The sequence below is a fragment of the Mustela nivalis genome (assembly GCF_964662115.1).
Source record: "Mustela nivalis genome assembly, chromosome: 2".
In the NCBI taxonomy this organism is placed as follows: Eukaryota; Metazoa; Chordata; class Mammalia; order Carnivora; family Mustelidae; genus Mustela; species Mustela nivalis.
Genome location: NC_139021.1, coordinates 10367766 through 10391456, shown reverse-complemented (window position 1 = coordinate 10391456; position 23691 = coordinate 10367766). Strand labels below are relative to the sequence as shown.

Below are 23691 nucleotides of genomic sequence, written 5' to 3'. Positions count from 1 at the left end.
GATCCATCATAAGAAAAAAGCAATAAGGTAAGAGTAACTGTGTTTTATAAAATTGTTGTTTGCCTTTTTAATGATACCATCTATTTAAAGATTGTGGAAGCCACAAGTATTTTTACCAGAAAAGAAAAGCATCACCCTGGCATCACAATTTTGTGTAGGATCACTGGAGTTACAATGTGGCAGATTCATCAGGTCATCTTCTCCCGGTAGGATTCCTGTTTAGCCTCTAGTGCTAAAAATATTTTAAACTACAAACTTTAGCCTTAACTAAGGTTTAAGCCATAGAGAAATGAGCCAGAAGTCCAACGGAAGCACTCATCCCAACTCTGGTCCAAACTAGCATCATTTCACCTTCTTGCATGGTTGAAATCTATTGTTACACATCCTCTAGAGAAACCAGGAGTACCAGCCCTGGCCATTCCCATTCATTTATTCATATAAATATATATATTTTAATCTTTTTTTACTTTTATTGTTGATAAATGGTATTGGTGAATTTATTTTTTTAATTCTTAAATACATATTGATCGAACATGGGATGTTGAGAATATTCTGTTGGACAAGCAAACCTGACTCATTCCCATTTTCATCACAGTTATTATCTGGTAGGAAAGACAGACTTGGAAAAAATACTTTCTCTCTCTCTCTCTCTCTCTCTCTCTCACACACACACACACACACACACACAGAGAAAGAAAGAGAGAGAGTGGGATGTGTTTTCTAAGAAAATATGAGGGAGTTTGAAAACGTTATTAAGTGGTGACCTAAGAGAGGGCAGAGGAAGCTTCCCTAAGAAAGGCTCTCTGAGCTAAGAAAGAAGGAAGAGCACCTCAGGCAAGGGAGAAAAGAAACTCAGACAGCTCAAAGGCAGCAAAAGACAGGGGTCTTTCAAGGAACTGAATGAAAGTCATGTGACTTAAAAAAGGACAAGGGGAAGATGGCAGATCTGTGGGTGGGTCACTGAGGGAATTCTGCCTTTGTTTTAAGAGCAATGGAAGCTACTGACGTTTGCTGAAGCCTTCTAAGCCATCATCATATGGACTGGAAAATGTTGAAAGCAGATGCAGGAAGGCTGTTGTGATTCAGATGAGGAACAGTGTCTCCTGTACCAAAGTGGAAGGAGCATAGACAAAATGGGTGGCCTTGAGGATATTCCAGAGGCAAACTTGTCAGGAACTTGCAGCAGACTGGCCATAGGGACCAACAGAGAGAGAAGTGCTGGGGTGCCTTTGGGCTTTCTGGCTCAGGTAGCAGCAAGGATGGATGCCAGACCCCTACCTTCCTTGAGGTGGAACTCTACAAAGAGGACAAGGACAGGGGAGCTGCTAGATGTAAATACCCAGAACTCCTTTATGAGACTGAGGTTTCTGGGACTTCTCTCCTTTTTAGAGTCCAATTATTCTACATCTAACCAATTATTTATAACATCGAGCCACAGAGTCATAAGCTTCAAACCAGAAGGGATCTAAAAAATCGTTTAGCTCAACCCCTTTCCCTTTGCCCCAAACCCCTGAAGATGGGCAGCTGGCCTCTGCAGGACACCTCCAGCGATGACTTTTTAATCTCACAAGGCCTTGTTCAATTTCAAAGAGCTATAAATAGGAAAACATTGGTGTCTTCCCTTAGGAAATAGTCCCTCGTGTCTTCTCCAGCCATAATTATTGCCTGCCATTTACCCTAGTCCTATAAATTATATATCAGATGACACAACATGGGATCTGCATCTTTTCATTCCCCAAATCTGAACTACAGAGCAAAAAAAAAAATAAATAAAATCACAAAATAAAATGAGTCTCTTGTCTTAGATGATCAGATCATCAAGTGGAAGAGTTGCAATGTTATCTTGAAGAGCAGACATTAGTTTATTGGCTGATATACCATGAATACATCTTGCAGACAGTATTGATTTGGATGCTGTAATGGAGACCAAAGATAACAGTAGATTAAACACACTTGGAGTCCATTTCATGTCACATAAAAAAATACCTAAGGATGAGTAGTCTGTGGGTGGTATAATGACCTCAGAGCATTTGTAGTGTCTTAGGATTCAGATTTCTTTGTGATCCACAATACTACTCCGTGGCTTGCATCCTCAACAGCTCTTCATGTTCCAAGATGGCTGGTGAAGGTGCCATTGTATCTGTTCACCAGGCAGGAAGATGGCTAAAGGAGGTAGGGTGGGCAAAAAAAAACCAGTCCTCCCAGATGAATGAGGCATCTTTTCAAAACTTTCCAAAATCCTTCAACATGAGTACCTCTATTTTATTGGCTAACCTTAGGTACAAAGGAGGCATGTCTGTGTGCATGCATACACACACACACACACACACACACACACACACACATACACACACTCCCGCCAACTCCCCCCATATATAAATGCACATTATATACATTACCTCCCAAGATAAAAATGTGGCTCTACATACAGGGAAGAAAGGACAATGCATATTGCAACCACCCAGCAGTCTCTAAACAGCACTATGCAGAAACCTGCCCCAGATAGAAAGATAATATCCTCAAATGGCTTATCATTTTAAAGCATGTGAAACAATAGAGGGTAACTCAGAATCACATGGGCAACTAGGTCTAGATCACCCTCCAAAAGCTATTTATTTATTTATTTATTTATTTATTTATTTATTTATTTTCAGCGTAACAGAATTCATTGTTTATGCACCACATCCAGTGCTCCATGCAATACATGCCCTCCATAATACCCACCACCTGGGTCCCCCAACCTCCCAACCCCTGCTCCTTCAAAATGCTCAGATTGTTTTTCAGAGTCCATAGTCTCTCATGGTTCATCTCCCCTTTGAGATACCAGCTTACACCAATTAGAATGGCCAAAACTAGCAAGACAGGAAGCAATGTGTGTTGGAGAGGATGTGGAGAAAGGGGAACAGAAGCTATTTATTTTTGCTAGAAGGGACTTGGATAAAATGGGCTTGGTCTGCATAGTTTAATAAATTGTATAATGATCCTTTGCTTTTCCTTCTGGTATAGCCACTAATCCAGTCTTGAAGACAAATGGTGAAATGAGAAGTTATGAAAACTTTAAGTTCTCCTGTATTAGTTTCTTCCCTAAAAGTTAGTTCTACTTTGGGCATATAAGGCGTGCACAGAACACAGGTAAGGAAGTGTACCATTTCTCATATCTTTATAGTTTCAGGGTATGAAACCCATTGCAGGTGCTTATAGAGACCATACTGGAGGCAAGCAGGTATCAATGGATAAAGTTTTCTTTCTTGCCTTTTTGCCCTGAAAATATAAATGGCTTGAGGATAGGAAACGGATCTTCTTTGAAATTGCAGTCTTCAAGTTCAGCACATGGTAGACAGTTGAATGAAAGAAACATGCTCTATTACATGTGAGTAAACATTTATTTCAATGGCAGCTTGTTTACTTCAATGTGCAGAGCTGTGGTGGTGGGAGTCAGCAGGAACCCATGTATGGTTAGAAACAAAGAAGCTTGAAGCTGAATCCTCACTTGGCCACACACATTCTGAATAACTTCAGTGAAATTAACCTCTGAACTTCAATTTCCTCATTTGAAGAATTGTAACCACAATTCTACTACAGTGCAGGAATACCCTTAGGGGTGGATAGGTTTTGTGTGAAGCCATATAATGGCTCTGTCTTTTGAAACATCTATGTTAAGTTCTCAAAAGTCAGAGGTCTGGAAGAGGTCTTCGAAAGGAGTGGTCCTCAGATGCTGTTGGAGGGCAATCTTGGTGGTGCCTTACCTGGTGGGGCAGAGCAATGCAGGAAGGAGACAGAAAGAATGGGCCTCCCTCCCCAACAATGCCATGGCTCTTTCCTTATTTTCATGTTTTATTGCTTAGTCTAGTTTGAAAAAGGGATTCCAGCTATTCTAAGATTCTTTTCTGTCTTAATTGTTGGAGGGAACTTGATGTTTACTATGAGTTTTCCTACTAATTTTATTGACAATCGATTTATTCTGCTGTCATTTAATGGTTGTTTAATATTGGAATAGGTTCACAGTTTGAATCCTGTCTGTGCGCAAGAAAAAGTAGTTTACTAACTAGGTTTTAAAATGGTCTTCTCGCCTTTTTACTTTCAAATTACCTTGAACCAAGGTCTTTTTGCAGCATATCAAATGAGCATTTGTTTCCCCCTTCCATAAAATTAGGAAGAACTTTCCATAAGAGAAAGTTGGGTGTGGTTTTCTGTAGGGAGACACAGCAGCAACAAGGGGAAGATGGCTTCTTTCCTTTATAAAAATGTTATAAATACACGGCAATAGGGTGATCTCTAATGAGTAGTGGTTTTGTTCATGAAAGGAACATAGGCGTAGCAGTGGGTAGCCTGAAAGTTAGTGGACATCCGCTCATCCTGGGTGCAGTTTTGCTCCCAATTATTGCTCCTAATTTTCACAATGATCATTACTGATAAAAGTGGCAGGGCCCTCCAATTTCACCCACCATTCAGGCAGCCAACCTGCAGCTGCTGTCCTGTGATGGGCAGAGCTCCATACCAACCCCAGAGCAGGACAGTCTGCTGCCTGTGACTACAGCAAGCGGGATCCGTTTATGTTACAGAAGCAATACTACTACTACCCAGTGCTTGGTGACTATTGCTTCTCTTTTCATGACCTTTCATATTCTCCAGCTTTCTCCATACGGAAAAACAGTGAAATTCTTGACAAGAGGAATCTCATTGTCATCTTGTTACTGATGAAATGAATAATGGAGAGCAAGATTAAGTGAATTCCTCCAGGTCCCAGTGTCTATTTCCTGGGGTCTACACACAAAGAAGAGGGAGCCACACCACAAAAGCCAGACCGTCCAGTTTGTCGATACTCAGGCGGCTAAGTGCCCAGTTCAATTGCGTCTGGGTAACACCAACATAAAATGGCTTGTTGATCACAGCGGACATTCCCATTTTGCAAAAGCCAGATAGGCATTTCTGACAAGCACCACAAAGTCACTAATTAAATATTCAAAAGAAACAATTGTCTGTCAATTAAATATCTCCATCACTATTCCCTTTGAAACAAATTGAATTGCTAAATGACATGCAATTTTACAACTCATGGTGTCAATGTAATTAAACCATGAGGAGAAATTAAATATTAAATACCACCTAATAAGTAATTCTCTCAGTATGTGTTAAATCATTATTCATCATAGTCGTCTTCCTTCTCAGAGGTCACAGACCTCCATAAGCTATGTTTTCTATAAGAATTGCCATGATCTGATCTTGGGAGCCAAACAAACCAGAAAAGCATACAAATCCCCACATTCACACTTACTGTAACTTGTGGGAATAAAAATTTTATAGTTGTGAGGAACCTCAAAAATCATTTCATGGTGACAGACTGAGAGCTGTGAGGAATTCATTCTGAGGCTGAGACAGGTGGAGTGGTCTGCACAAAGTTTCGCCACCACACCACAGCAAAACCACACAATTTTATATTGGATGTAAAATCTGAGGTCAGTCTTTTGACCATGATTACATCAATCAATACAATGTGTGGTCCCCTGGCTCCATGAAGCAAGAACATTGTTAGAAGCATTGCTACCATCTGGAATACAAATTTTGTTTCTCCTCTTCTTTATTACTTTTAACTCCTTGCCTTTGAAACTAGCAGTGTTAATTGAGATAAAGTAGCCTTAAAAGACCATCAAATCCAGGTAGCTCTGAAATGAGACAAATGTGGCTGAGAACCCCTTATTAGCGCTATGACCAAAAGGGAAATAATGTGATACTCTGGGCTCATCATCTTTTGCGACGAGAAGGGAAGCAGCCATACTCACGCTAAGGCAATGGTTCAGGCATTTATTTGGGAAACCTCTGCTGTGAGCTTGCCTTGGAATGTGCCAATGTCTAGCCCAGGAATATACCCAAGGACGGAACCTGTCCTCAGAGAGCACATGTTTTAGTAGTAGAAACAAATAAAGATGCCGTAGTTCCAATTTTACCCACCAACTCCCATTCCCCTCTGAGGTCTTAATCAGGAATAATTTCCTTATCTCAGCCCAAGTCAGAAACCAGGGCCAGGAGAGGCTGAGCCAAGCTAGATGCGTAAGATTCACTATGTCACAGGGTTGGCTCCTGACAGCAAGTGCGTCTTTAAACTGTACCCGGAGGCCTTCCTGGCCTCATCCTAGTCATAGCCTGGCACCAAACATGTCACTTGGCTTAAAAGTACTTAACTCAGTTTGAAATGAGTCACATGCTTAGGTCATTATTTGATTGATGGCTGGCTTTCACTCTAGATTAGAACCCATTTACTAGCAGGACCATGTGTTCTTGTCCTCACCACGCTACCCCACTGCTTGCATCCCAGCCCCCAACACACACACACAGTGGTCCTCCATACATATCTGTCAGAGGAGGGGCTAAATAGAAGTAAGAACTGATAAACGATGGGGAGGGGGTGTAAAGAGAACTAGGAGAGCCCAGACTCAGGGACCTAAGCCCACCGTGGAGTGTCAGGGAAACCATTGCAGAAAAGATGGGGTCTGTGCTGAGTTCCAAAGCCTTTCTCCCCAAACTAGATCTCCAGGCTGGCAGCATACAGCAAGAATCTGGGCACTCACTGGAAATGCATACTTTGGGACCCCCCCTCCCTAAATCCAAAGGATGTACCAAGACCTCCGGGTGATTTCTATGCATTTTGAAATTAGCAAGCATTGGTCTGCCTTACACAGGTCTTTAGAAAGGTAAAGCCCAGGAAAGGACCCCTCAAGGCAAAGGACTCCATGGAAAAGGTGGTCAGTTTTAAAAATTAAGTTATGATAAAAAAATGTATTGTGTAATTCTATGAACCAGCCCAGATCTAAATATTCTAAATATTCCAAATATTCCCTGTCTCCTTCATCTCCTCAATAAGCTTCTAGTCTAGTGTTGTTATAATTCCTATTTACAGCTGAAGAAAGTGAGGTGGAGAAGGACTCAGCGTCTTACTGGTGTTCTTAAGTTACCCCTGGCAATCAACCCTCATCTTACCCGGGGCTCACACTCAAGTCGTCTCCTGTGATTTGGGTGGGTCTGGCTTATGGCAGCCTTCAATACATGTACTTCCCCCACTGAAAGAGTCTTGCCAATTCTGTAGTGTCTGTCCACTCCTTCTTTAAATACCTCATCTGAGCTCCGATTCTCAAACAAACAAGCACACGTGATTCTCTGATGAAACAAATGACATTCGTTTTTAAGCTGGCATGTGTCTTGGAGGAGAGCCACAGAGGAAGTTTCCTCAGCTGGTGATCCTACTGGCAGACAGGAAAGGGACAAGATGACAGAGGAGCTGCCCCAGAGAGCAGACACAGGGGTAAGCCAGCACAAGGTGTCCGGAAACTGGGGATGGGTTCAACTGTGGAACTTACTCTCAGGCACGAGGGGTGAGGTTACTTGACTTTGTTAGGCCTACTCCCTGGTGGGTGGAGGGGTAGCTTGGAGGAGCACAGGGAATGACATAGTTGGGTGATCATGGGGGCTTCCCTGGAACAAAAAGGAGGAGGAGGAAGGCGAGCTATAGACCGAGCCCAGTAATGGAAGACAGTACCATCAGGAATTCACACAAGTTGGGTGGGAGTCTGATGATTTTTGATTTGTTGAGATTGAGCTGCCTGTGAGACCCTTAACTGGAGGTGCCCAGAAGGTCACTATATGGCCTGGTCTTAAACTTAGCTGAGAAAACTGGGCTAGAGATACAGGCTTAGGAGTAAGCAGCACCTAGATCCATGGTCAGTAATGGAGGGAGGGAGGGATTGTGCAGGGCAATGCGTGGAGTGAGGTGACGAGGAGACACATGGAATGGAAATTTAAGGAGCCCCAACACTGAAGAAAAGAATTGAAATCTGAGAAGGAAGAGAACATAAGCCATACTAGACTGTATCATAGAGACACAGCCATGACTCAGGTACAACCTCTGCCTTAGAGAAGGTCATGGCCCAGCTGGCAAGAAAAACATGAAGACCAGTGACAGCAGCATGTGGCAGGGCAGATGGGCAGGGAAAGGGTGATGGCATCAGAACAGCAGGAATACCTAACTTGGTCTGGGGTCCTGGGAACCCTTCACGATCCTGAAGTTTCTCTTTGCTACTTACAAAACTCTGTAAGGCATAAAGATACTTGTGGCTGGGCACCTGGGTGGCTCAGTGGGTTAAAGCCTCTGCTTCATCTCAGGTCATGATCCCAGGGTCCTGGGATCAAGCCCATGTTGGGCTTTCCACTCAGCGGAGAGCCTGCTTCCCTTCCTCTCTCTATGCCTGCCTCTCTGCCTACTTGTGATCTCTGTCTGTCAAATAAATAAAGAAAAATCTTAAAAAAAAATATGCTTGTGGCTGAAGAAGCCAAGGCCATTTGGCCAAAGTCGCTGGAAAAAAACCATGGTAAAAATAGGATGAAAATTTGTTTTAAGGAAATGTACTTACAAGGTTTCAAAAATATCTCTAACTGTCCACTGGCAGAGCTCAGAGTTGGTCTCTGGCTGAAATTGTGTGGCAGGACCCCAAGGACCGCTTACGATACCATTATTCACTTGGTAAAAGGCAAGACCTGTATCTATCTCTTAAACAGAGAAGGAGGAGGACTATGTTCATTGGAAACTGACCGTAGGGGCCATGAATGCATTTTCCCATGTGCTGCCCACCACCAATAGGTGAGGAAAGCTCACCCAAAAGAGGGGAGTTTGACTTTGAACTTAAAAGAAAACAAGCTTGCTATTCTTGATTTTGACTTTGTTTCTTGAACTAATTGACAGTATAAAGGAATCAAGTGGGATAATGCTAAAAATGGAAGACTTAACTCAAAACCTTTTTGGAACTTCAAAAAGACTGTTTTTTTTTTTTTTTTAAAGATTGTATTTATTCATTTGACAGACTGAGATCACAAGTAGGTAGAGAGACAGGCAAAGAGAGAGAGGAGGAAGCAGGCTCCCTGCTGAGCAGAGAGCCTGATTCGGGGCTTGATCCCAGGACCCTGGGATCATGATCTGAGCTGAAGGCAGAGGCTTTAACCCACTGAGCCACCCAGGTGCCCCAGGAAGGCTGTTTTAACTGCATTGTGTTCCAGTATCTAAAATCAGGCTTGATCTAAGCAATGATCTATATACCATGCTCAGAAAAGTTAACCAGTTTTGTACAATTCTCTCCCCTTAAAATGAGGCAGACTTGCCCCGCTGGTGCGGAGTGTCAGAAATGAGGTCTGAAAGTGGGAGAGCTTCTTACCCATAGCTGTACCTGTATGAAGCAGGTGAACATTGACTAGAGACCAGAAGTCAGGCCAAAGGATCCATCTGGGGTGTGCTCAAGGACACTTGAGTAAGGTGTTGATGTTGGGATTCAGAGCCAAGGTACTGAAGAACCAAGAAGGAAGTGAAAGAGGTGAGCCCTGTGTTGGACTCTTATTTTTTGACCCATTTAAAATTTTCACAAATGGACAAACACTTAATGGATATTCTAGGTATCTAACTCTCCCACCTCTTTCTCCTTTTTCTTTCTTTTTTGACTTAAATGATCTAGATGATCACTTGGGATTTTTCTTCATGTTGTCTATATAACTTTTTAAACACACATCTAACAAAAACTCCGCTTGGGGCTTCCAGCCCAAAGCACTTCAGAAGGAGGTAACTTTTGATGTGTTTTCTTGTTTCTCACTGACCTCCCCTTCTGTTCTGTCTTATTTTTTAGAGAAACTAGTTTCTCTTCTCTCACTGATTACTCATTCCCTGCTGATAACTGTGTGATTCAGGGGGTGGGCAGGGGGAAAGGAGGGAGTCATGTAGCATTCATTCATTCCATTCGTTTAAAAGTACTGTGCTCAGAACTGTTTCATGGGCCAAGTGCTCTGCTACATGCTGGGAACACAGAGGTAAGACACTGCCCTTGACCTCAAGGGGGCTCCCAGGGAATGCTATGACATTGCTCTGACAGAGGACAAAGGCAGGGTGTACAATGTACGAAGGAGCGGTTATTAAGCTTTGCCTAAGCACCTGGTCTGCCTACCTGTGGGTGCGGATGGGTTTCCTGGAGCTCCCAAGTTTTTAGCTGGGGTCACGGTAAACATGAACCAACTGGGCATGCCCAGAGCTGCAGACCAGCCTGACCCTTGCCAGCACGAAGCAGACACTCCCTCCTGCCACATCGTCCAGTCTAGGCTTGGGATATATTCAGTTTGTGGTAAGAAACTACTTAAGTAATCGATCCTTTAGCCCTTTCTTGGGTCCCCGTCCACTCTCTTCACTAAGATGGAACGTCCATACCCATCCATAATGTCTTCTAGAGTCTGACCTTTCCTTTCACACAACTCCTAAAAGAAACTCACCACACCTTTGATTTTTCATGCTTTAGAGGTCTGTAGGAAAAAAAAAAAAGCCAGAGAGTTGTATCTATATAAAATATTTACAGAATGCAGTGTTCTAGATGTGTATTTTCTGAAAGATTTATTTATTTATTTGAGATAGAGAAAGAGAAAGAGAGAGAGCAAGGGAGAGGCAGAGGGAGAATCTTTTAGGCAGGCTCTCCATTGAGCAATGAGCCTGAGGCAGGACTTGATCTCACCACCCCTGAGATCATGACCTGAGCTGAAACCAAGAGCTGGATGATTAACTGGCTGAGCCACCCAGATGCCCCTCCAGACATGTTTTAAGAACCAAGTACAGTCCTCTCTACCTCTGCACCCAGAGTCACAAACTCCCTCCCAAATTGCATTCAAGAATTACCCTCATTAGAGCAACAGCCTTGACTATCCAGAACACAGTTATTTCCCAGAACCTAGAACCCAACAGGCAGTCACAAATATTTGTTGAACAACCTTTCTATTCGATCCTCATTCTCCTCTTCTTCCTATGCAATCCTGAGTTTTGAGATGCAGTAAAATCTCATCTATTTTTGCCACCCACTCTTACCCGTGGAGGGGCTATGTGTCAGTATTCTGGTTCCAGAAATGTAAGTAGATGTTATTGGGCAGGGATCCCAGAAGAGCTCCTAAAAGGGCAACCTATTCAGTTGACAAATGTTCGTCGACCATCTTAACCTTTTGCCTTTTGCCCTCTTCTTTTTCCTGCCTGCAAAGAGGCCATGACGGCTTGGAGAAGAACACCCAGTGGCTTTCAACTGACCTTAAGGAAAAGTCTTTCTGGTATGGAATCTACTTTAGGCCATCCCTGATGGGTTGTTGTACAAATTTCCTTTGAAGAATCCCCATGACAGGGAGGTTCTTCACTTCAAAAAGCAGCCCCCCAGGCAGGTCTGTTTGTTATAAAATCTTGGCTTTAGATGAACCCAAATCTCTCACACTATAGTGACCATCAGTTGATCTTTATTCTGTCTCAGGGGAGACACGTAAAATAATGAGTCTCTCTTCACTGTGATAGCACCCCACATATCTGAGAACACCCACCATATATCTTCTACATCCTATATCCCTCGGCTTCTAATGGTTCTTCCTTTTTACTTGGTCTTGTTCTATAAATTGTTTATGCTGCATCTCATCTTCCCATGTTCTAAGTTAAAGAAATACATATATTTTGATTATGCACCCCCTAATCCTTGGCCATCCCAGTTTTATAAGCAATCGTGTGTATTCAGCATGTAATTGTAAAAAGGAAAAAAAAAAAAAAAAAAGAAGAAGATTTTGAAATGGTTTCCTCCAGTCAGCTGAAAGCTAGCTGACACAGGATAAGATGTATTGTTTACCCAAGGAAATGGTGACAGATCTTGTTTTATGTGAAAATTTCATACCGGTAAACATTCTACATCGAGAGGGCAGTTTTTAAAATTTCCTCCTAAAAAAACCCATAAATGCGATTTGATTTCCCATCTAGCTCATGTCCCTCACCATGCATAATTTTATCATTTCCTGATTTGGGGGAATTTTGTGCCTCAAAGACATTATGGCATAGGGGCGCCTGGGTGGCTCAGTAGGTTAAGCCTCTGCTTTCAGCTCAGGTCATGATCTCAGGGTCCTGGGATCCAGCCCTGCATCGGGCTCTCTGCTCAGCAGGGAGCCTGGTTTCCCCCTCTCTCTCTCTGCCTACTGCTTTGCCTACTTGTGATCTCTCTCTCTCTGTCAAATAAATAAATAAAATCTTTTAAAAAAAAAAAAAAGACATTATGGCATAAAAGACAGGAAGACATGGGGAAGAAACTCCCAAGAGGTAAGGAACATGTAAGATATTGCACCTATGAAAATACATGATCTTGGGATGCCTGGATGGCTCAGTGGTTAAAGCCTCTGCCTTTGGCTCAGTCATGATCTCAGGGTCCTGGGATCAAGCCCCGCATCTGGCTCTCTGCTCAGCGGGGAGCCTGCTTTCTCCTCTCTCTCTGCCTGCCTCTCTGCCTACTTGTGATTTCTGTGTCAAATAAATAAATAAAATCTTAAAAAAAAAAGAAAATACATGATCTTGCGAATTGAAATTCAAATATCAAATCACAGATATCCAAGAAACAAAGACTGGCAGGTTTATCTGACAATACATTGAGTTATAACCCCAGTTCATTGGTTGGGGAGGTGGTCACATGGTTGCATTTACAGATAGTATAGCTTTTATTCCTACCAGCCTGTGGCCTGGCCTCCCTCGGAATGTCTGGCAACTCAGTGGTTAATTAATCTACCTTGCTCTTTCTGTACCCTGCAGGGCTGACGGTGAAATCTTGCAGTGAGTAGATCTGGCTCCCAAGAGCTGCTTAACTGACCTGACTCCTTAAAATAGGCTTTCATAAACAAAACGCACATGATATAATTTGAGTGTGTATGTCCAATTACATTTCCTGGGAAAGCATAGGGCAGATGGTCAGGGTGGCCACTGCTCTGCCGTGGATGGCTGGGGGAGGTGGCATTCCTACACTCAGGCCCCGAGAAAAGCCAGACACAAAATTACCTCCAGGAGCCATCCTCTTGCTTAACTAAGGTTCAAAGCTATGTACCACAGAAACCTCCCAACCTTCAGTTTCTGTTACCTAGATTTCCAGCCCAGAGAAAACAAAGAACACGCTTCACAATCCATACTTCAGGGGTGCCTGGGTGGCTCAGTGGGTTAAAGCCTCTGCCTTCAGCTCAGGTCATGTTCCCAGGGTCCTGGGATCGAGCCCCACACCGGCCTCTCTGCTCAGCAGAAACCTGCTTCCTCCTCTCTCTCTTTGCCTGCCTCTCCATCTACTTGTGATCTCTACCTGTCAAATAAATAAATAAAATTAAAAAAAAACCCATACGTCAGGTGAACTGATAAGTTGTCCAACTGAAGATTCTGGACCTGCTGGTTTCTTGAAGGGTTACTATTGTGCCCACAATAGTGGGGAAGAGGAAAGCTTGGAGAGGAATACTGCAAGCGTCTCTTATGTTCTGAAAATAAACCCATGTAGGATCAACTAAAAGAGATACACTTGTGAAATGAATAAATTAGCATCCCAAGAAATATTTAGACAACAGTGAAATGTCACGGCAGCATGATTGTAGTAGTATCCTCTGATTACACGTTACCAGAAGCACTGAACGTGGGATAAGCTTTTTTTTTTTTTAATCTTTCCTTTTTATACTTGGTTTCACTTATTTTCGATGAGCTCTTACAATGCCATCAGTCATCAAGGTGTAAATATGACTAATGCATTTGGCCTACTTAGCATGACATTGCAGCAGCTGCACCAGAAGGAAAAGTCCTCCCAGTCTTCCCGGTTATGATCTAATTATGCTCTGACCCACCGATACCAGTCAGGTGACATTACCGGATATGAAGGAAAACAAATTCATCATTCAGTCTTGCAGCGCACACAACTTACAGTCATTTTACAACTGTCTCTAAATACATAGGCACCAAGCCTATCTGCAACTCTAGGGCCAAGGGGTATAGGACAGGGCTGAAGGGATTTAACTGGTCACTCCAGCAGTCATTAAAAATATCCTTTGCAAAGCCTACATCTCTATCTCCAAAAAATAAAAAAAACAAAAAAACAAAAACAAAAACAAAACAAAAAAACGGTGGGGGGAGGAAGGAAGAGATTGAAGGAGGAAAGGAAGGGTTGTGGGAGGGGGAGGATTAGAACCAAAAAGGACAGTGTCTGGGCATTTTTCACAAGAAAGAAAAAGTAATATTTCCATTTCCTTGCATTCAGAGGAAACTCTTGGGAATGGTGACAGTCAAATCTCATTTTGAAACCCATTTTCCAAGACATGCTGGGGACACTGCAATTAGTTTTTTAAGCCTCTATGAATTTGCTGAAGGAAAATGTACAGAAATGGATGTATTTGGAGTTTAAAAAAAAATGCACACCATAACTAGCAAGGTGCATTAAACAGAAGCCCAGTTACACTCCTTTAATGGATATTTTCTGTTTTGAAGTAAGCACTTACATTGATACTAACCACCAAATTGGGGTGATTTAAATTACATGCCATTTGGTGTATGTGCATTAAGCAGTCCTACAATCCCTTTGATTTGATTTGAGTTAGCAGATTTAGACAAAAAACACAGAATATACACTTAAGTTTAAATTTCACAAATGAGGGGAGAGACATTGATGATTCTATTATACTGACTCTATGTTTACTGTGAAGCCAACCCTTCATGTAAATAATCAGGAATACATTCTTTATATGTTTTAAAGATTTATTTATTTTGAGGGAGAGAGTGAGAGCATGTGCGTGAGCACCCAGGGGAGAGGCAAAGGGAGAAGGAGAGAGAGAGATCATCTCAAGCAGACTGCCCCCTGCTGAATGAGGAGCCGCTGTGGGGCTGGATCTCACAACCTTGAGACCATGACCTAGGGGAAATCAACAGTCAGACACGCCACCAACCCAGCTACCCAGGTTCCCCTAAGTCAGCAGGAATGCATTTGAAAGCATGTACAAAGGCCGCATCTCACCTGACCCCCCACCAGCTCATGCCATTAACCACTATATTACCCAGTAGAAAATGAATCTTCTCCCAAAGGATTTTTTAAAGGCCAGATTAAGCTAAAAGTCCCTCATTATTAGTCAAATTTAATGATCATGATTTATTTAGTATTTTTTCTGGCTCTAGCCTCTATTGTTTGATGGGATTTGTGTAAGACCGTAAAGAAAATGCTGCATGGAAATTCAGATCTGACAGCATGACCTTGAGCACTACCTCACCTGGATTTGCATACCTGGCTGCTTTTGCTCCTAGAGTTATCTTGGAGAAATCACCTTTACTCTGACACTTCTGCTTATCGGCCTCACCAAGAGGTACAGAAGACTAATTAGCCACCAGCTTTAACATTTCAGAATCCCCAAAGGGGAAATATAATGCAGCTATCTTTCTGGTTAAATATTGCTGCCTCTCAGTTTTCCAATAACTAAATGATCTTCACCACTTTATCACTAATGAGCTGAAGAATGAGAACAAGATGAGTTTCAAATGTTAGGTAGCTCACATTACCATCACTGGCAATTAAGATAGAGTAAAATGCAAATTACAGTGACAGTTTTTAGGAATTACCTGAGCCACGAAAGAACCTAGCAAATAAGACCCCAGTATTAATATTTTATCCATACATATTCCTTGATTTTGTAATCAAGTTTTAGATGGATAAAGTGAACTGACAGGATAAACAATTTAAGAGGTGGAGAAAAAAAATCCATGTCATCTCTGGACAAAGGCACTACTATTGGTGACCTGAATGATGTCCATGAAGCAGATTTAACTTGAGGTAGATGAAGTATCCCGATGAAGGAATGGCTGCAGCCCCTCTTGTTACCTATAACTGAGCTTTGTCAGGGTGGATAGAAAACCCTTTGAACTGAGCTCTGAACCTTCTGAAAGTTCCTCATATCTTCAATGCCACTTGGGACCTAGAACATACATGGGTGATTCCATATAATAGGAATTCTATATAATAGGATAATGTATCTTATTATATAGGATAATACATTATCCTATTATATAGGATAATACCCCTTAGTTTGGGTGGAAAGTCTATGAATTAAGTCTAACGGTTCACTGAATGGAGAAAACATAAGCTATCTCTGTGCTGATGGCACAGAGGAACCTCTTGGGTAGCCCTTTTCCAGTTGTATCTTGTGTCCACAGTGGAAAGCATATGATGATTTAAATGAACACACGGCCCTGTCTCTTCACATAGGGCATCTGTGGAGATTTGCAGCTTGGTTGTTACCCTGTCAAATCGTGGATGTAGTTTCCACAAGGGGGAAAAGAACAGAAACAGATTCTCATAGCTTGGGTTAGGCAAGGGAAGGCAATCATTGACTCATTTGTTACTTTTGAAAATGGCATTTTCAGTAAGTGAAACAGTTGCTGAGGTGTGTTCACTTTACACTCTGATGTAGCTTCTTGCTTCTTGAAAATGCTAAGTTAAATGTAAGCCATTCTCTGATGGGAATCAAGATGAATGCGGAGAAAGATGATATTCCAGCATCAACGGCCTTCACTTGACAAGTTGGTATCCCGCTGAGCAAGATGATGAGCTAGCCACAAAAAGCCTATGCCGAGAAATTCAGACATTTTTTCTCTCATGGTTTCCCTTTGTTTTTGTTTTTGTTTTTTTTTTTCATTAAATGTTCATTCGTGTGCTATACTGGGTACTGCCCTCCTGAGTAGTGAAGCAGGTACTCCTTAGTCTTGAGTCAATTCAAATGTGGGTTTGGAAAGAAGCACTCAGAAGGTTTCTTAAGAAATGATGACTTTGGAGTTAGGATTTGAATCGTGTTCTCACCACTTGTTGGGCTCACCGTCTTTGGGATATCTTTTTAAAGTTCCCAGGAATTTGTTCTTTCTTCTATGAAATGAAAATGAAGGATACCATCTGTTTGACATCATTAGATGTGATAATATATGTAAAGGCCCTTAGTTACTTGTAAAGCATTGGGCCAGTGTGAAGGATTATCATTGTGCCTTGGTTTTGCCAAAGGTGCTTATATATAAAATATTGCTTAATGCACATAGAACTCACATGTGATTGTGCACATAGAAATCTTTTACCAGCGCAAGGTGAGGGGGCTTGGATATTTTATAATATTACCTTTGCATTGGACAGTCTTATTCATTCTGTGTGTGTGTGTGTGCACGCGCGCACGCGCGCTGAGTGCCTGCTGGCTGCCTGGCATTTTTCTAGGTGCTGAGGATAAATTGGTAAACACATAGATGTCTATGCCCTTACGTGGTGTTTATGTTCCTGTGAGGGTGGGGGTGGGGGTGGGGGAAAACAGAGCAAATAAAAACAAATGAGATAATTTCAGATAGTGAACGTGCTCAGGAGAAAACAGAACAAGCCAAGCACTAGGGAACGGCATGTAAACGGAGTCCAGAATAATGAGAATGTCTCAGTCATGGAAAGACCTGGGAAAAATCATTTTAAGTGGCACGCACAAAGGCTAAGAAGTGGGGAAAGAGCTCAGGATCTCTGAAAGAGGAGAAAGGTACTGTGTATTTGAAGCCTGAGGAGGAGAAGAGAAGGAAACATAATTAGAGAGAGAAGGAGCAACTTGTTTGTAAGGGGACCGAGTGACCCTGGTAAAGAGTTAGGGTGTTAATCTAATTGCTATAAGCAGTCATTAGCAGGGCATGCCTTGTATGTTTCCAAACAGGGAAAACTAAAAGGTACCTATTCAAAAATCAGAGATGTTTTAAAAAGCAGTTAATTCTCCATGTCACCCACCTGCAAGATCTAAGGAAGAAATTTGGACCTCTAGAGGGCGCCAAAGGAAAACATTTTGTAGCCTAACCCACAAAGGTCTTTTCAGCACCTGAAGCCGGAGAAGAGCGCCCAGGCTGTTGGCTAGGAGTCTGGTAAAAGCTGACTCCACTGGGAAACCCCAGTTTACCTACAATTTCTACCCAAACAGAGAGTCAAATGAGCTTGGTTTGCATGTACCTGGACCTTGGTTTTCAAGTGAAGGACTGTTTATCATGGGATAGGAGTGGGAAGACATTTTGGGGTTATTTTTAATCTTCTCCCATCTGGTAGTATTTGAGTAGAGCATAAAACAAATATGAAGCCAAAATTTACTTTCTGGATTCATTTGGCAAGCAAAGCGTCTCTATACTTAGAACCTTGAAAATATTCATCATTTGCCACTTGGGATGTTGTTATTCTAAATACTATCCCAAACTCACTTGATGAAGTCTCTGCGATATGTGCTCAGGAAGGTTACCGCATGGAAAGCGGTGGGTGATGACCAATGGGATTTTCTGCAAATGAGCAGATACCTATCCTATATCATGAAAACAACTCACAGTGAAAAAATAAAGGAAAATAAGGAGGAGAAAGAAAAAGAGGTGGATGAGATGCGGAAGGAGTCTGATGATGCGGAGATACATAGAGAAGAAAATGCAAAAAGAGGGCTTGGAAGAAATGGAGACTTTCAAAGGCTAGCAAGGTTCAGAGCCATGTGTGAAGACTGAGAAGCACAGTTCTGAAGACATATTTTACACAATCACAAATTGAGACTTTATCAGTTGGAGGTATTAAAGGCTCACGGTAATTTCAAGAAAGCATTCATTACCATCTTATTAAGGCCAAGTTCAGCTGGTCAGCCCTTCCTCACAGAGGCTCTCATCTCCCCATTTCATGCTTGATGATCACAGCCATGTACTTTATAACACTCTGCTCTGCCCAGGGAGACTTCAAAAAGCACCGTAAAAGCAGCCAAGCAGACATGTAACCTGAGCAAATGGATACAGGGCCATCAGAGAAGAGCAAGAATCCCAAATCCACTAGAAGCCCAGAAGGTCGATGATGGGTAAAGGGCCGTATAGGTGCCAGCATGCCACAAACCATGAACAAATGGTTATTCAACGATGTCTTCAAACTCGAACATGAGGAAGAGGAGTTTTTAAGCTTCCAATAGAGCAAAGTGGCTGAGGCTGAGCCTGGAGCAGGAACATGCAAAGCAGGCTCCCGTCCAAGCACCTGTGTCAGCCTCCTGTGTGGAAACAGTTCAGCTGACATGTTTCTCTCACTTTTATGGAGAAACCCCCAGATTTAATCTCCTGCTACCTATCAGACATTCGGCAAACAAAGTGTCGGACCATTAATTATCTACTGATTTTAATGAATTTCAACAATAAAGTCATCATCCATCTTCTCCTTCACAGACAGTGGGAACTCTGTTCCCAGAAACACATCCCTACTTAATGGGAAAGAGAGGAAGAAAGGAAGAAAAGAGATCGGAGGTCGGGTTCCACTTAAATATTTCAGACCATCTATATCAAAATGCCCTTTATCAATTAAGCAAAACTTGCATTCTTTGCCAAAGACACTTCCCTCCCACCTTACCCGTCCGAGATGAGGCTGATCTATGCAAGGCACTGGGTTCAGATCCTATAATAAGAGAAGATATCCTCTAGGACCCCAAGGCAGTGAAGAATACCAAAGTAAAATACGTATCTTGGAACCGTCTGAAGGACTGGATGATATAACATAGGTCGGGTTCCCACCAGCAATTGTTATGTGTTCAACAAACGCTATTGCCTTCCAGAGCTGAGGGTTTGTGGCACAGAGATACACAGAAACCCAACTCTGAATCCCGGAGTCCCTTACCACATCCTGCTGTGACTCTTGTGAGTAAAAGTTGTTAAAGGAATGGGTCACCTTCTAAATCCGGATGCTTCTCCTCCTCTCTAGAGACTACAGACCCTGGGGGACGTGTGCAGAGGAGAAAGAAGGCTGTTTCTTAGCTGCTTGTCTGAGGAGAATTACTCACAGAAGCAGAAAAGAAGGGCAGGGCTGGAAGAAACTTTAGAGGTCATTTAGTTCCAACTCTACGATGAGCGAAATGCCATCCCACCAACACGGAGGACCTCCCAAGTAGGAGGCACTGTGCCAGGCGAGTAGAGGGGCCTTCCCAAAAGCTACTTCTAACTAAACCCGGGGAGTGGGCAGGGGAGGGGGAGAGCAAGGCAGGCAGGAGTTACCTGGTTGACGGAAATGACAGCTAGCCGAGGAATGGCCGCCTGCAGGGCCACCTGCAGCAGAGAGGTGCCCAGGCCAGCCAGGATGGCCCAGGTGAGCGGCAGCGGCAGCATGCTGTAGGTGGCGAACAGTGTGAAGAGAACGTAACCGATGCCATCACCCAGAAGCCCGTAGCCAAGGCCTGCTGCCAAGATCTGGGTGGTCATGGCCACCCAAGTGACCACGCCACTGTACTGCAGGTACGTGTGCGAGGTGGTGTCCTTCCTGACCACCACCAGGGCGCAGATCACCACCTCGATGCCAGTGAAGAAGCCCAGGAGGATGCCCTTGAGAGGGTCCATGGGGGCCGAAGCCAGGCTCAGGTGGAGGACCAACAAGGTGAGTTTGGTCAGCACGTCCAGCACATTCATCACCACCTCGGATTTGCGCCTCTGGCCCAGGAAATAGCGCTGGTAGAGGCGCTCCAGATCCCGGGACTTGAAGGAGTTGCGCAGAGTGGGGAAAATGACCCCTCGGTAGCTGTAGCCTCCGTTCAGGAAGAAATCCGAGTTGCTCGGGGCACAGTCAAGGTGCAGGAAGCCCAGATCACCCCCGCCCCCGCTCCCGCTGCCGCTGCCGCTCCCGCTGCGTTCCGGGAAGACTTTGGTGCCACCGGTACTGTGAGCTCTCTCCCCGGGGCCCAGCGAGTAGAGGGGCAGCGCCGATTCGCTGGACAGTTGCGCCGCGTGATGGTTGGGGCCGCCGCCTGCAGGGTCCGAGGCTTTGCCGGAGCCTCTACTCCCGCTGCCGCCGCCGCTACCCCGGTGCCCGTGAATGAAGCGCTGCTCGGTGATATGCCTCACCGCCGTCTGCCACAGCAGCCGCTGCGGCCGAGAGCCGCTCCCGCCGTCGCCGGCCGGGGGCGTCGGGTGGATGGTGTAGAGTTCCTCGCTGCCGCTTAGGCAGCGCACATCGGAGAGCTCCATGGCGCCGGGCCGCAGGCGGGGAGGCGCAGAGCAGGAAGGAGGCAGCTGGAGGGGAAGGGTCCCAAAGACCCCACCGCGGCCTGGCGCGAGCTCGGCGGAGAGCCCTGGTATCCCCGGCCGCCCGGTCGCGCGAGCCTTGAACAGGAGGCCCGCGCGTCAGGTCATAGTGCGCCCCGGGGCAAAGGGCGTCTGGAAGATCGCCGCAGACCCCTGCGTCCTTGCGCGCCGCCCTCCAGACAAACCGCGCAGCTGGGGTGCGAGGGTGGTGTCCACAGAAGCCGCGGCGCTTTGAGCCACGCAGCCCCCTTCTCGGGCTCAGGCTCTTCGGCCACTCCTCGGCTCAGCGTCTTGGCGCAGCCTTTGCTCTCCAAGAGGCGCCTGGGCGCCGTGCTCCTTTCTGCTGCGCGCCGGGTGGGTCCTGGCTGCGGCACTGGGCTCGGGACACCCACGACTCGGCGGCTGCAAGAGGACTGGCTAAGGGTAACCCGCTGCGGCTGCGGGTGCGAAGTTAGCCGCTGTGGCTGGAGCAGAGACCTTCGGAGAACTCCATTGCGCCGGGATGGGGAGCGGGGCGGAGCTGGGGGCGGGGGCAAAGAAGGGGGAGGTGTGGGGGACCAGGAGGTGGCGGGGTGCCCCGCGGAAGGTTGAAGATGTGGTATCCTCGGGACTCAAAAGTCACCAAACAGTTAATTTGGAGCAGGGGGTGTGCTGAGGCTCCCTCCTCGGCTCATCTCTGGCTGTCTCCTCTTCCAGCTCGAACACTGACCGCGCGGCGCTGGCTCTGGCCCGTCGCATCCCCCGGGGCAGGGGCGGGCGGCAGGGTCCCAGTCGCGGTTAGAAAGCGAGGCCAGCCCTTCCAGTTGTGCTTCCGAGGGGTCGGAGCCCACAGTTCCTATTCCCTTCACTTCGCTCTTCGGAGTCCATTTGGCCCGGAGCTGGGAGGCGGGGGCAGGGAAAAGTGGGGAGGGCTCCGAAGCCAACAGCTCTGAGATCGCTGAGAAGCCACCGGTGCGGATCCCTGACGCTAAGAACCGAAGCTTGGCGGGTGCGGCGCGTGTAAGGTTTGGATGAGGAGGGAGGCCGGAAACCGCGGGGAAGTCGACTGAGACGCCACGGGACCCAGGGACGCGCCTCGTGCCACCCTGGTGCTCTGAAGCGCGCGGCGGGCACCCGGCAGCGGGGAGGAATTTGGAGACCTGTCAGTTCGGTCAGACACCCGCGGGGACTTAAACCCGCCCTCACGCAAGCCACGCCTCCGGAACCGGGTGGGGGTGGTGGCGGGAAGCTGGCACCCAGATCTGTCCAGGACGCCCCAGGTCTTGGAGGTAGCAACACGCACAGGCCGGCGTGGGTGAGGACGACCGCGGGCGCCCCGGCCTCCCCCCGCGCGATTATCCAGCGCTCCAGCTGGCCGCGCCGGCCGGTTCCTCCGCTATTCTTTTTTAGGCACTGGCTCGGGTCCTCGGCAGGTGCAGAGCCAGGACTCGTAGGCCGCTCTGCCCACGGACTCCTAAAGCCCAACGCGATGAAATAGAGGGTCTCCTTTCCGTCCTCCCCACCTGGGCATCTTTTGGTGATACCAGCTATCTGGCTTAAAGCAAGAAGCCGCAATTGTAGAGACGGCTTCTAGCAAGAGCATTTGCTACACCAATCCCGAGGACTGGAGGGCTCGTCCTCTGAGTGCCGCGCACTCCAAGTTTCTCCCTGCTTACAATAGGACGTGGGGGGTGGGGAACGTGGGGGAAAACATTTCCAGCAGCAGGCTCCAGCCCGGTTTCGCGCCCTCCGGGTTCCGCGCCCGGCCAAGTGGAAGCGCCCGGTCCGGGTGCGGCAAGTTAAGTGTGGTCGCGGCAGTCCGGAGCCCGGCTGCAGGTGGTGGAACCGCGGCGGCCGCCACGTCTGCCACCGCAACTGCGGCTGCAGCCGGTGGAGCCCGGGCCCTGAGCACAGTCAGCTGATGGCCAATGACGTCAGGCCCTGGGCGCTTTCTCGGCTCCCGGTGGCGTCCAGTGAAAGCCCAGAAGACCGCCTGGCTGTCCCCCTCAGCACTCCGGAATGTGAGATTTCCCCCGCCCTCCCGAGGAGAAACTCCCCTCTCTCTGCCTGCCCTGAGTAGGGAATGGCTTTGAATGGTTCCCTTCCCCAACCACATACTCTCTCTCTCTCCAGGGTTATTTGGGTTCACTGTGTCCCAGAAACACGAGATTTAATTCTTTCCTTTTTATTCTTTTTTATTCACATACATGGTTTTCGCTTTAAATCCAGAACTGGTCCACTGCCTTGTACAGAGAATCCCAAGAGAGAAGACGACTGACATTTCCCCCTATCCCTTAACAGTAGATTTCTGGGATGTAATATACATCCTGAAAAACTCCTTTAATACTAGCTAGGCCTTTAGAGTTGTAGTTGACCATCTCTCAAGAGAACAAAATTAAATGCTCAATTTTAAACAGAAAGAAGGTCGGTTCTACTTTTAAGCCGGTCTGTGGGTGAATTAAGTTAACTCTAAAGATCTCCCATGGTAGCTGTTCCAATCCCAAGGGGCTGGAGGTAAAGGGCAAATTGCACTCCAAAACTTAGTTTTGAAGTTATCTAGACATGAACGAAATCAGTCCAGAAAAGAAACACTGCTTGCTTCTCCCTTTCTAAATTGCTTGGACTCACCTGCATCCCCAGGTCTCCTGAAATTCTGGCAGGTAATAAGTGTCTTGACTTGAGGAGGGAGCCCAAAGAGGGCAGAAGGCTGGTGGGGGAGGGAGGCAGGTTCCTGCAGACCCTATGCCAGAATGTGTGCCCAGCTGTATCCTCTCTCAGGCATTGCCCCAAGTCATTTGTGCTAATGACTGTATTAGTAAACTTGGCAGCGA

The 23691-nt window shown here is 45.7% G+C and overlaps 1 protein-coding gene across 4 annotated transcripts in view; it reads right to left on the bottom strand.

The window, feature by feature from the left end:
* Window positions 1-22535, bottom strand: part of ADCY8 (adenylate cyclase 8) — a 217735-nt gene extending 195200 nt beyond the window's left edge. For 2 of the 4 annotated variants that reach the window (XM_082719721.1, XM_082719722.1), the window contains exon 1: window positions 19862-22534. In XM_082719721.1, coding sequence (XP_082575847.1) covers window positions 19862-20824 — 963 coding nt within the window. In that variant the 5' untranslated portion in view covers window positions 20825-22534. Of the gene's footprint in view, window positions 1-19861 lie in introns of all 4 variants that reach the window. The other 2 variants (XM_082719720.1, XM_082719723.1) reach the window with 2 other exon arrangements.
* Window positions 22536-23691: the final 1156 nt, after the last annotated feature.